The 13,571-nt window shown below is 36.2% G+C and overlaps 1 protein-coding gene across 13 annotated transcripts in view; it reads right to left on the bottom strand.

The window, feature by feature from the left end:
- Positions 1-13,571, bottom strand: part of PARD3 (par-3 family cell polarity regulator) — a 447,781-nt gene that overhangs the window by 199,237 nt on the left and 234,973 nt on the right. For all 13 annotated transcript variants that reach the window (XM_059840275.1, XM_059840315.1, XM_059840296.1 and 10 more), the window contains 2 exons: positions 9,917-10,042; positions 8,176-8,555 (listed from right to left, as the gene is read on the bottom strand). In XM_059840275.1, coding sequence (XP_059696258.1) covers positions 8,176-8,555; positions 9,917-10,042 — 506 coding nt within the window. The remainder of the gene's footprint in view (positions 1-8,175; positions 8,556-9,916; positions 10,043-13,571) is intronic.

Genomic DNA, 13,571 nt, shown 5'->3' with positions numbered 1-13,571 from the left:
GATAGAGAATTCATGAAGTAAAGATGAGCCCAGGAGGAAGGGAGGGGTCAGGGGAATATGTTTTAAGATTTGGTTTTATTTCTCATTACCCTACTCTGATTTGATTGACAAAAATTAAATTAATTTCTCCAAGTCAAGCTGGTTTCACCTGTGACAGTAATTGGTGAGTGATCTCTCCCTGGTCTTATCTCAACCCACAAGCTTTTTGCTGTGTCTTGCTTCCCTTGTCCAGCTGAGGAGGGTGAGTCATAGAGCTGCTTGGTGAGCACCTTGTCCAAGGTCAACTCACCACAATGTTACTTAATTTCTGTAAATTAATTAATTTCTGTTGCCAATGTTTAATTGCTAAACCAACTTTCCTAGAAAGCAGATTAATATTCACACATGTAAGGAAAGCAGGAGTCAAATATAGTAACCACTACTCAACATACAGATTTCTGAAATCTGCACAATTGCATTTGATTAAAATTTAGTACAATATATTTTATTATCCAGACAGAAATCATGCTAAGCAGTAAACTGACACAGGTGACATGACTGGGTGTGACACAAGCTTTTAAAATCTTCATCTTGAACATAACTAAGTGCTCCTGTATACACAGTAAGGGCATGTAGACCTTATTGTTCAGGAAATATGGATCAGTTCCTCTGGGCTAATTATTTTGAGCAACTTCCCTTCCTTCTGCAGCATTCAAGACAGTTGACATTTAAATTTGAAAGTCTTCATCCACTTTCAGGCAAATATAAAATTTATCTGCTCTGTAACATAGAGATAAAAAGACTACTAGATCTCATAACATCCATATTTTACTTAGGAGACCTCCCAATTTTAATGATGCTTCAAACATTCATAGAGCTCTTTAATTCCCTGCAATATGTGCAGATGATCTGAATAAGATTTTTTTAAGTCACATCTCAGCTTTTTATGGAATTTATCATTTTCTTATTATAAGGATCAGTACTGAATACTTCTCTTTGAGTACAGGTTTTGTCTGCTAAATTTCTAAAGTAATATCAGAACACAAGTGCACTCCCAGGACAATATTTCATTATTAATAAGCTTAATCCCCATTGCCTGATTACAGCATCATTACAGATGTCTGGTTCACACACAGCACTTCAAACCCCCATGGAAAAAACTGAAGTTGAAATTTTCACACTACAAATGCACTCAGGATATAAATTTGGACTGTGACATTTTCTGCTGTCAAACCTCCAGAAAGTCTTTACCAAATCCTGCAGATTGTCACAAATCCACACTGAGCCCAGATATTAGAGGAAGAAAATTCTAATTACTTATTTCTGTAGAAAGAAGGGGCCTCAACTGGGCTGTGTTTTACTGTGCTGCTCTGTGCAGCTTTGCATGAGGCAGCTTTTGGGTGCAATTTTCCTTCTACCATTTCTCTGCTCCAGTTGGCCGTTCACGCCCCATAGCTGCTCTTCCCTGGATGATATGGCTGCATAAACTACTGTGCTTATTATATATAAATTAGATGTTCACAACACTGGGAAATAGATACATCCAACCATAGACAAAAATAAATATGACTTCTGTGACTGAAGTGATTTTAATTTTTTTTCTTTCTTATACACTTAACTGATTTAATTTTCTCCACTCCATTCATTTCCATTCTCCTGTTGATAGAAATACATATAAGATCTTAATATCTCCCTGCTGCTAAAATGTTTTCAGTACTTAGGGTGTAAATCTGCATTATAATAATAAGTGAACTGTGCAAACATATTGTAGGCTCTTCTGATTTATGCTAGTAATACAGGAGTGACTGGACACACATACAGGTAGAACCACAATGAACAGAAAACAGAAGAAAATTCCATATTTTAGAAAACAGAGGAGTCATCCTACACAAAGCTAGGAGATGTACTTTGCAATGTTTAGAATTTTTTGAGCTATGTTCACCTTAATCTCTTTTAGATTTTAAAAAGGATAAATTTTTGAAAGGGTAGAAAACATTTTCTTCCTTCTATAGTTGTCATCTTTGACAATGATCAAATTACACCAAGTGATAATAACATTTAAAAATTACCCACTAATTCGTGTAATTCAAATTCTTAGCTTCTTTGATAAATCAGCAGCTCTCTCAACAGGTTAGAGTTCTCCTTTTTTCTTGAATGTGATGCTGAACATGCCTTCTAAAGTCTCATTACTCTCAAGAGCTCAGCCAGCTCTCAGCTGAAGACAAAGTAGTTTTAAATGAATAAAAAGGGCAGTTACAGTGGTAAAATATCTATTTTGTACAAACCGGAAAGTGACAGATTTGATGTGTCAGTTGCTGTTTCAGAAAAAAACAATTCCGGTAGCTTTAAGGTAAGGGGGAGAGGAAATCCATTCCTGTAATTTAATTAAACATATTTTCAAAATGAACATCATAATTTCATTTGGAAGCAGTCTGATCAAAAACTGTCAGAATGTTAAAAATTTTATTAAATTTTAGTATAGGTGACTAGACTCTTATCTCCCAGAGAAGAAGTGTTTCATTTCTCACTAGTGCTGGATTTACTTTCTTGATTGTGGAAAGAATGTGTCTGGCATAACATTTCTGCCTTTCTAAGGCTATCCTTTGCAAAAAGTTGTGGGTTCCTCATTCAGCACCAACTGCAGGTCTAAATTCTCAGCAGCAAAATGTGCTCCTGGGTAGAAATACAGACAGGATATGAAACAAAAAGCCAGGATCACCTCTGCAGTATTTTCAGCTTCTCAAAAGGACACTGGTCCAGAGACCAGTAAAGAACAACTGAAGGACCTACACTGTCAACATCTTGTGATACTTCTCTTACAGCTGTCTTGCCTTTCAGCACTGTAAGCAGTGCTAAAAGTAAATCATGCTCTTCCTTCAAGTCTAATTTAAGAAAATGCATATGAGTTCTCAGGGAGTTCAATACAGATCTCTCTAAATTTAAAAACAACTACAAACAAGCAAGCAACAAGAACAAGAAACGCAGAAAACTTCACTTCTAAAACAACAGAAAACATCTAAATACTGACAGTTGGGCACCACATTTTTTAGAACTTATTGAAGAAAGGTAAAGAACATTTCTGAGCAATCTTAACAAGGAAAAGTCACGTGGGTGAACTGTTAGGGGAAAGTATAGATTCTTCATGCAAGACAAAGAACACACTCTCCCTTTTCAGAAACAATAAGCAAGGTTGGTTGCAGATAGAAAAATGTGTGACACAAAATCACAAAAATAACAAAATAAAGCACTTTCAGTTAATGAAAGTAGTAGATTATACTGGGATGGAGAATAGGGAGAGAGATAACATTATAATAAAACTAAGCAGAAGGGCCAAATGTTCTCTAATAATATTCAGAACAGACACTGTCCTTCCAAGCACTTCAACCCCCTGGTTTTTTTCCACAGGAGACTCTTTCTGAACGTCCAGATACAGAAGGATGACTGCTGAACTAATCATCCCAGTGTTCCACATTGGAAACCAGGTTGTTTTCTTAAGGACTGAACCTCATGTAAGATTTGAACAGCAAATATGTTCTTACTGAAAGGGGCATCACTCAACTAACCAAGATCACTTTACTGCTCCTAGTTTAAGCCCCATATTTTCAGAATTTGTGCACATGTAGTCAGACTTACTGTACATGCAAATGACTGCTTAGAAGGCTGACTGCTCAGCTGTCTACAAAATCTCTGCAGCCACATACACAATCAAGACTAATTGCATGTCCATTTTTATGTAGTTGAGTGATTTGGAACAAGTGAGGCTTTTTTTCCTCAAAGTACAGCTCAGACCACTCAAGAAGATCTTTGATCACCCTAACAGAAATGTTCTTTTCCCCTTATGCTACAGCCTGCTAACGGTGATCAGAAGTGGTTTTAAAAAATGGAAAGATGAAACTGATGCAGTTTATGCTTCTTCAGTGACTAATAATGCTCAAAATTATTCACTTCACTTTTGAATCTCATTTCTCAAGGTCAGTGAAGTAATTTAGGCATCTACACACTTCATTTCAAAACTGACAAACACTCTGCATCTGAACAGGAATTTCAAGAGAACATATCACTTCAAAAGAAATTTTAAACAAAAATTTAAAATGTCAGTTCAAAGTCTGGCTCAAGATTCTGTGTGGGGAAAACAGGAGAGTATAATGAAAAATGCATATAAATCTGTACACTTCAGATCCAGGATGCAGGATATCTTACAGACAAGTTCAGGGTCCTGTCTTTTACACTCATATATGAATCCAAGCAAAGCAAGTAACTGTCCATAGATGTGCTCCACTCCACAGCAAATATGATGCCATTTCAAATTAGCATACTCCCAAACTATCTATGCCAACTTATTTGTGTCTCTAGCAGCTTCTTGCAGAAAGGAGCTTGGGTGCAGCAGGGCTGAGTCTCACTGTGCCATGGCACTGAATGCCCAGTCCCCTGGTGGCACTTGCAGAGTTTCAGGTCAGCTCTGTATACAAGTTGTAGCATTATTAACCTCAGTGAGGCCAACAAGCCAAACAGAACACAAGGAACTCTGAAGAGCAAAGTCTTATAATCCTGCTCATATCTACAATTTAACCATTTTTCTCTCCTGCACTGTGCAGAAGGGCCTCCTTCGTTTCAGGACTCATCTTCTAGAACAGAGCTGCTATGTCCTCTTTGTGATGGGGGATGTGGTAACTGCTACAGCTTTCCTGACAGTTCTGTCACTCATTTCTTTCTCTTTCTTTTTCTTGTTTTGCAAGAGAAAGGCCAAAAAGGAAGAGATAATCACAACTCCCAGGTTCAGTGGCTAAGTCACCCTCTGGAAGTGGGGAGATGTAGACTGAAGTCCTGATGCACTGAACACTTCAGACAAAAACTCAGCAAAATATTTGGTGGAACTAAAACCAACTTAAGAAACCTGAGCTCAGTGATGACATTTTACTTCCTGAATTTTATATTTAATTTAGCTATACAAACACGTAGTTATAGATAGAAATCATATGATGCAATGAGCATTATATTCAAGGGCAAACAAATAAGATTAAGCTAATTTCCAGACTGAGTACTTCAAGCTTGTCTTAGTACAGCAGCATCAAAAGCAGCAGATATGAAATCTGAGTAGCACAACATTCAGTGGAAAAGCAGTCTTTTGAATGCTTTAGTGAGTATCAGGCTAAATGCTGTGAGTTACTAAGTGCTCAAAGACTGAGCCTTAGAGCCATTTGCTATTTAATTGGTTATTTATTATTTAGAAGTGTTGGACTAAATTCCTCTCCGTTGCATTGGTTCAAACACTTGCAGCCAAAGAAGGAATACTCTGGGAGTGTCCTGGTGCATATGAGCTCAAGGTTCATCCTAACAGTCTGGGTGTTCTATCAGTGGTCTTATTTTCTTTATTCATTAGCTGCAAAGAACTGGGTTTTTTTTTTATACTTACTGTGTATCAGTTTACACCAAAATGTATACAAACACAGGCTCACTGTCATGTCTTGCATTATCTTAATTTGTGTGAGCTATTAAGCTAGACTGCTATACAGCCTTAAATGACAGAAGAATATCAGCAATAACCCCTACATCTATATGCTAAAAGTTCAGGCCTTGACCTTTAAGGCAAGATAAACAGATATCCATTTTCATTTAGAAAAGCCAACAAACATTCCACATTGACTGAAACATATGACTGACCTTCTCTTCTGACTTTATTAAACTGCTAAATCCTATGAAAGTTCAGGTTATTTTAAAATGCCAAATCAGCAATAAATATTAAGAAATCATAATTACAGAAGCACATATTGTAGGGTTATTCTATGATTGTCACCCTATATCATAAAGCTTATGCAATATATAAAAACACAGCTGTAATAAAGAAGGTATGTCTGTATTGAAAAAGAATCAATTCTCATATACTACATCCATTATCAGTATGTATAGGTTAAATGAAAACTGAATTTTAAGATGACACCTTGCATGCCTTAAGGCACCCCACAATGAGTTTTTAAAGTAATGATGCTAACTGGTGAAACAACTGCTGCCTGTCAGCAGTTGTTAAATTTGTTAAATATCTTTAAAGCCTGTATTATTACAACATACCTACTTGGAAATAATCAACAAAAACAATCAACATCCCTACTGAACTCATATTTACAACAAAATACTTGGGGCATCCTCAAGCACATTGTTGCACTTGTCGCTCCATATGTGTACTCTCAGAGTGATCAAATGTAAGTCAAAATGGGAGGGGGCATGCTTCTTTCTACAGTGGATATTAACAAATGAAAGACAGCAATGATAAAAAGGCATCTTTCCTTATGCACATTTTCTTTATTTTTACCATGCATAAAACACAAATTCTACCTTTATCTATAGCCTGAGCTAGGTGCCATCCCACCATAAGTAGTATTCTCAAATAAGTCAACTGTTAGAAACAAATATCCCCTTTAAACTTCTGAAATATATTCTAAACACATTTCAAAGTTCTTACTCTGAAAGTGAGAACTTTGTAAGAGCCATTAAACTCCTCTGATATGAACTAGATGTTAAAGTATCTTTGAGATCACTTTTCAGCAACAGGTAGCATGCATCTTCTTTACTCCAAACCCACCTAAGATATCAGTGCCAGCAGGGATAAATTATATTATAGCCTTGGGTGGAGTATTTCTGAAAGAGTATCCAGTGCAAGATGACCAAATATAAGATCATATCACAGTCAAATATCCATAAAATGCCAAATTATGTTTTTGCATCTTATGAGGAGCTGTAACACTATATTTGTTTCACGCAAAAATATCATGGTCCCAAATTATATATTTATTTGTTGGTTTTTAAATAATATTAAATATTTAGTTCCACTTCTGTCTGAGAATTCTTTTATGTTCTGTCCAAGTAATACTTCTAAAGACTTCCACAGACACAAAAAACCCAGGTAAAAATCACTGTAGTGACTGAGAGCATATTTATAAGCACAGTGATTCCTTACTCAACCAATAACTGCAAGTTTTTCCAAGTAGGCTGATCTGAGCTGATGGCCTAGAGAAATTCTTGAAGGAGCATCAACAACAGAAGCAAACTGTCAACTCAACCTTATGTCATCCAAGTTTGTAGAGCTTAAAATTCAGCAACCAGAAAGAAGCAATCTGGTGGTTCATGCGAAGTTCATAGAAAGGAAAGCATAATGATAATGTGACAAGTAGCCTGGTACCTGTGAAACTGTCAAATCTCTACCATTCAATGCACTGTCTTCAATGTCTTTCAATAAAAAGGTTAATTAATAAATATCATTAACATTAAGCACTTCAGAGTATCTTAAGGAGAATGCACCCCAAGTTCATGGAGAATACTGTCATATGGGTAAACTTTCTGCTGTGTAATGCAATTACTGTTCTTGTTGCTAGAGACCAAATTATAGCTAATCTTAAATATGCACATTTGAATACCATAAAGTTTACAGCATGTATAATCCTTTAAAAAAAATCATTTCCCAAGAGCTATGAATACTGGCATCTAAATGTCATTTTATTATACTTCCAACTATCTTAAAAGCATCTACACATTAACTACAAAAAAAAATACCAAATTTTCTCACATCATAAAAATTTCATGGATGTACCAATGCATCTACATGTGCACATATAACACAGATGTTGAGATAAGCACACACTACTTTAAATAGTGTCTCTCACCCCCATTCAAATTATATTAGCATAAGGGCCAAGACAGGAAATATCACATTACATCTCAACCAAAGGTTTCAACATCTCAGTGGAAAAAAATGAAAGCTTTAGCTGGAAATTAAAATGTCCAATTTACCAAGTGGATCCAAAACACTCTTAAAATCTAAAGGCAAAACTCAATTTCAAAAGTCTTAACTGTGAAGTGCATAACATGGGCCATTTTTGCTTAGTTGTTTACATTAAATAGTTCACCACTCCCTGGGTCTTGGCCAACAGAATTGGAGGCATTTACTGCACTACTTTATTAGCTGAGAAACAGAAAAAAATATTAAAGCACTCCTCAAAATGGCCTTTTGCAGGCATGCTGCACACGCTGAAGGCAGGGTGGGTGTCCTGGGCCTGCTCTCAGGGACAACTCAGTGCCTTGGCTGCAAAACTGAGCCCTCCCTGTGCTCCTGCCAGCCTTCCTGCCCAGGACAGCGGCACTGGGCACACACACACACCCTACACACACATCTCCTGCTGCACGAGGAGCACACTGGTGCCTTACCTTTCCTTAGCTGTATACTGAGCCTCTTCCCTATCTTTTTGGTGTTATAGCCACTGTTGGCAGTGGAGGTGAGAACTTTCTGAGGTGACGGTACCAGGCCGGAGGGTGGTTTCCCTGATGAGTTGACACTATGAGGTAGCTGTGAGTAGGAGTCTGTCTGGTCAGAGTGGTTACCCACTCTAGACATTCTCTGTAAGGTGTGAAGTCCAGAATTGTTCATGCTTTTCCCCTCAGCATACTGGGAGTCGGGGCTGAAGCGGCTGGAGTAGAAGACGCTCTCGCTCTGGGACAGCTGCTCGTACTGCTCCTTGTTCGCCGCGGGGACCACGTGGAACCAAATGAACGGCGTACGCATGGCTTGGCGGAACATATGCTGTGCTCTAGGTTTTCAAGTGAACAGAAAATCAGCAAATTAGGACTGGCAGACTACGAGATATTATAAGCATAATTACTGATGTTAATTAAGCAACACGAGCTGACAGACACATTGCACTCAAGCATAAACCATAAAACTTGAATCTGTTCGCTCGCCTATTTGGTCTGCTTTCCGCTAAGGTTTACTGCTTTAGGGCAACACTATGGTTAAATATGCTTCATGACTAATGTAGCAAATACTGGATTCAGAAAGGAAAAAAATTTAACCACAGTCGTGAAACGCAGACAGTTCTATAGCAGGACTGCAGTGCCCTTTTGTTTTGAACCTCGATAACTGTAATAATTGCAATAACTGTTACCACAGTGACAACAGAATTATTAGAAAGAAAATGACTAATTAAAAAAGACTATGTATTCCACAATTTTCTGATTATATGGAGTCTTGCAACCAGTCTAGCTTACAATTCAATTTTTTTCAGCTGGAAGTATATCAGAATACAGCATTAAGAGATGGGGAAAAAATGCTCAGTCCTGTACAGACAGACACTGGGCTTCAAGGTCACAATTCAAAGTATACAAAGACAACAAGGTCTCTTCACAGTCTTTACAAACTGTGATTCAGAACCTTAGAACAAGCAGAGACAAGCTGCTTTCAACCATATGGTACAGGGTGATGTTTCAATTCAGGTTTGAGTCACAAAAATTAAAGCCACATTTCAAATATATATTAAGTACAAGACAATCAGAACAAATTATATTTGGCCCTCAGTGTGTTACAAATTTCAGAACAATATGATCATCCATGAAATCACTCATTACCTGCATACCTCTTTTCTATTTTTCTCTTTCTCTTACCTGAGTGTGAACTACAATCCCCTCTTAAAAGCCTTTCTGATTCATTTCGAAATTCTACCAAGTCCAGACAACCACTAAGCAAATATTTTTCTCTCAAACTTCTCCAGGAAGTTTCTACATATACAGCACCTTTAGTTCTCACACAATCAAGAAATCACATATTTTTAAAATGTTAAAAATAAAGTCCTCATGTTGTCCATTTATATTGATGGTGCATTGCAAATATAAGAGCAAAAGTCATAAGGGAATTTCAAGAAAAACAGATTACCAATATAAGAAGAAAAAAATCTATTATGTACAAAAACAATCAAAAGAGAACTGCATATACTCTATCAACAATAATTATCCTGGGGTTTTTTTATTCTGTCTGTATAAAAGCCACTGATGTCCCTAAGTGTATCTTTTCTTTATTAGAAAGGCAAGCTTAGAGGTTTCTTTCTTACCTTCCTCAAATTATTCCAAGGCGCTAAAAATCAAATAATGCAATGTAACATGCGGTAAGAACACTTACTGCTCAAATCTCCTGTTCCGCAGGTCTCCGTCATTAATCCTGACAATACAATCGTTCTCACGGAAAAGGTTTTCCTGCTCAGCTTTTCCACCCTTCTCCAGTCGCTTCACCAGCAGCCCCAGGGTTCTGGAACATTACGATTATTAATTATTACTATCTGAATAATTTGCAACATAGAAAATCCTATTGATTTAATATTTTACCATGATCACTACAGAAACGATATTTTAAACCATCTTTACCTCGAAGTAGGATAGCACAGTTTCAAATAACTCCAAGAATTATCTGATTTATTATCCCTTTTCCATAAAACAAAAAGCCTAGGTGTATCAAACATGTCAAAAGTAAGAATGAACAGGCTGTGGGATGACAGCACATCCATTCTTGATAAAGGCCAAGATTTCTGTGTAGTAAAAGCTCCAAGAACCACCATACATCTGAGAAAAGATATCTTTTCTGCTAGTTAACTGAAGCTGAATAGGCTTATCTTAAAATTTGAATTTCTGAACTAGAAGAGAATGCCACAGCCTTCACTACTCATTCTATGCAAGTGAAACATGGGGCCATCTCATGTAATAAGCAGCCTGTAATGAGGGGATGGATAGAGAATTCAATAATTTCATGAAGACCAAATGCTTTTATTTTTAAATCTTAATATTTTTTAATAAAACAAAAAAGACGAAATTAAAAATTAAAATGTTCTTTCTAAATTCAGAATCTTAAATTAATTGACTGAAGAAAATTTCCATTTGATAGCCTTTGTCCAATGAGTTAGCTGCCTCTGTATCATGCTTACCCACAGTTATCATCTTAAAGACATATTTACAGAGAAAAGTTAAACAAATATTCAACCTGAAATTATGAAAAAGGATCCTGAAGAAAGGACTTCTGAGGTACTGGCATGATAGTAGGCAAAGTCAGTGATGTTTCTATACCTGAACTCTCTACCTGAAGGAGAACTCAATCTTAAGGATTATTCTTGAATCGACACTGCACTTGATTTTTATTTTTTTTTTTTTTTTTTTTCAAAAGAAGATCAGCTTCACAGTGAAATCCCAAAGGATGTGGGATCAATGGGTCAAACTCACATCAGCCAAGTCAACAGCACTACTTTTTTCAGAATTAATTTCAAGGCATGGCAAGAAAAATACTTGGTCCAAATCAGCAGGAACTGGAAGACCACAGATGACTTTTAAGCAGAAATCTTTCAGTGATCTCAGCACTTTCATTCACACATAACACCTCAGAGTAAATGAGCAGTCAGTGGTGCTTAAAAGGACTCCTCAAGTGCTCAAAAGTTATGTATGCACCTGAGCACTTCATCAAACAGGTCAAAAAAGCAAAATTAACTTATTTCTTCCACTCTTAATTCTTCATTTACCAATTTATCACCAGCATAAGCAAATAACACACTTTTTTTTACAGAATAGTCATACATTTTCTCCCACAAAGCAGATGACAGAGTAGGAGAAATGATCCTAGTATTATTTGCATTTTGGAACCACCTAGAGACATTAAGATATGGTGTTGCAAGGATCTATAAATGTAAACAGACCATGAGGAGAAAAAAACCCCATAAATTCTGACAACACAAATCATCAAATGAAGCTTGAGTCAGACATTTGCATGACAAGAAACTCTACAAGTCCACAACAGTGGCACACTAACCTAATGACCATGTTGTACTACAATTATTCATTATTACATTATGTAGTCACAGGGAGTAAAACAAAACAAACTTAAAAATATTGATTCAATCCCTTTTTTCCTTCTGTTCACTAAAAAAAAAGTGCTGAAGGCAGTCTCCGATTTTTAAAACTGATAAGCAATTTTAAAGAAATTCTGGATGGTTTGATAGTTCCATGAAGAACCAAACTAACAGTTATATTAATAGTAAAAAGGAAAACTACTTGTATGGCTTCACTACGCTATTTTTATCAGAATTATAGTTTTGACACATAGAAAACTGATTTGTTAGAAAACAAGTTTGTGACTTCTTCACTTTGTGAGGTGATGAATTTCTCTTGGGGAGATTGTCTTTGAGCCACAAAGTGAAGCTACTGTAACTTTAAACGGGGAAGAGATAGGCAAAGGAAATTACAAAATAGGGAATGCTACATTTAAGAGAAAACCAACAAAATATTTGAGCAAGAAAGAAAGGAGTTGTATCTACTTTTCTTTTCTTTCACTTGATGCCCAAGAGCTCTTTGATGCAGGTGTACTCCTCTGAAATGCCCAAAGACAATTCAGAATTTGCAAGTGCATGCAGTGCTTACACAAGAGCATACAAAGAAACAACAACAGGTGTTTGGTTTATATGGTTAACTGTAAAAAAATACCAAAATATCAAAACACTATCAACACAAAGTACAACAATCTACGTTAATATAATGACAATACACGACACAAAATAACGTGGTTATTTCATCCCAATGTCTCCATGTACTTATGATTACAAAATAATTGATCTATCAATAGTTTTGACATAGCATTTTTTTTAAATGTTGCTTTCTACTGTCTCACATTCTGAATTTATATCAAATTATTAATGCAAGATGCACCTTTACGCGTAGTTTGACATTTCCTAAATTTATTCCACTTAGGCTTTCAAATCTGTAAAAATATTACTAATCGTAACCAATAGTAGAATAATGGAACAGACAAATAAACTACCAGTCAAAATTGTAAATAATCTCATTAAACAAAGGCTACAAGTTCTGCTAATGAAAGACTGCTCATTTCTAACATGGCATATGGTGCTCATGAGGGTTTTGCATTTTAACAAATGTTAGAGCTAGGTTAAGCAAGGCATATAAAGCTAAAGTCACTGAGAGCAAATTCAAGGCTGGATGAACAGACTGAGTCAAACCTGAAACGAGGCTTCTCACAGTGCCTTTTCATTTATTTAATTTTTTACATAAACACATGGCACAAAAGATCCCTTTAGACACATTTCCAGAAACAATTTCCTAAGTGAGGGTTTGCATAGCAGAGAAAACTAGAACTACGGAAAATGTGTGTTCTTCAAAAATTAACAAAAGCCTTCCAACTTCCTACAGTATTTCTTCAGCATATTATGGCTAAATATAAGAATGTGACTCTAAAAAAGACTTTCGGGGAATTCATGTTGTTGCAGCAACTGGAGATAAACAGGGTAGACCTGATATTGCAAATAGGCAGTAAACCTAAAAACAAATTGGATTTTTTCCCCTGCCATATGCCACCGTCATTAATCCTGGAAAGTGGAGTTATACTACAACTTCAATATTATGTTTCCTACATTAGGAAGACATAAATTTTGAAAGCAACTAAACTCATCTGGTATAAAGTACCAAAATCAGTATATACTTTTTTTTTTAAACACAACCATGTAGCATACCAATGTATGGGTATATTTGAATTTGCTTAATTTTGTTCAGTTAAAGTAAGTCAACACAGTTTCAAATACAAATTCTTCCATTACAAAACTTTTCAATTCCAACCTTCTCAAGAATGAGATCAAATATCACATGAACCTTTGCAAAACACTCTGCAAGCTTACAATCCTGTTGAAACAATAATAAATAAAAATTTTCTACCTGTGCTGTTTTAGACTAACATTAGCTGACACAGAAACAGAAGGGAAACTGCCAAAGCACAGAGCTCAATCTTTGTA

The sequence above is a fragment of the Haemorhous mexicanus genome, chromosome 1, assembly GCF_027477595.1.
Source record: "Haemorhous mexicanus isolate bHaeMex1 chromosome 1, bHaeMex1.pri, whole genome shotgun sequence".
Taxonomy (NCBI): Eukaryota; Metazoa; Chordata; class Aves; order Passeriformes; family Fringillidae; genus Haemorhous; species Haemorhous mexicanus.
The sequence above is the reverse complement of the archived record's forward strand: the minus strand, read 5'-3'. Positions and strand labels throughout refer to the sequence as shown.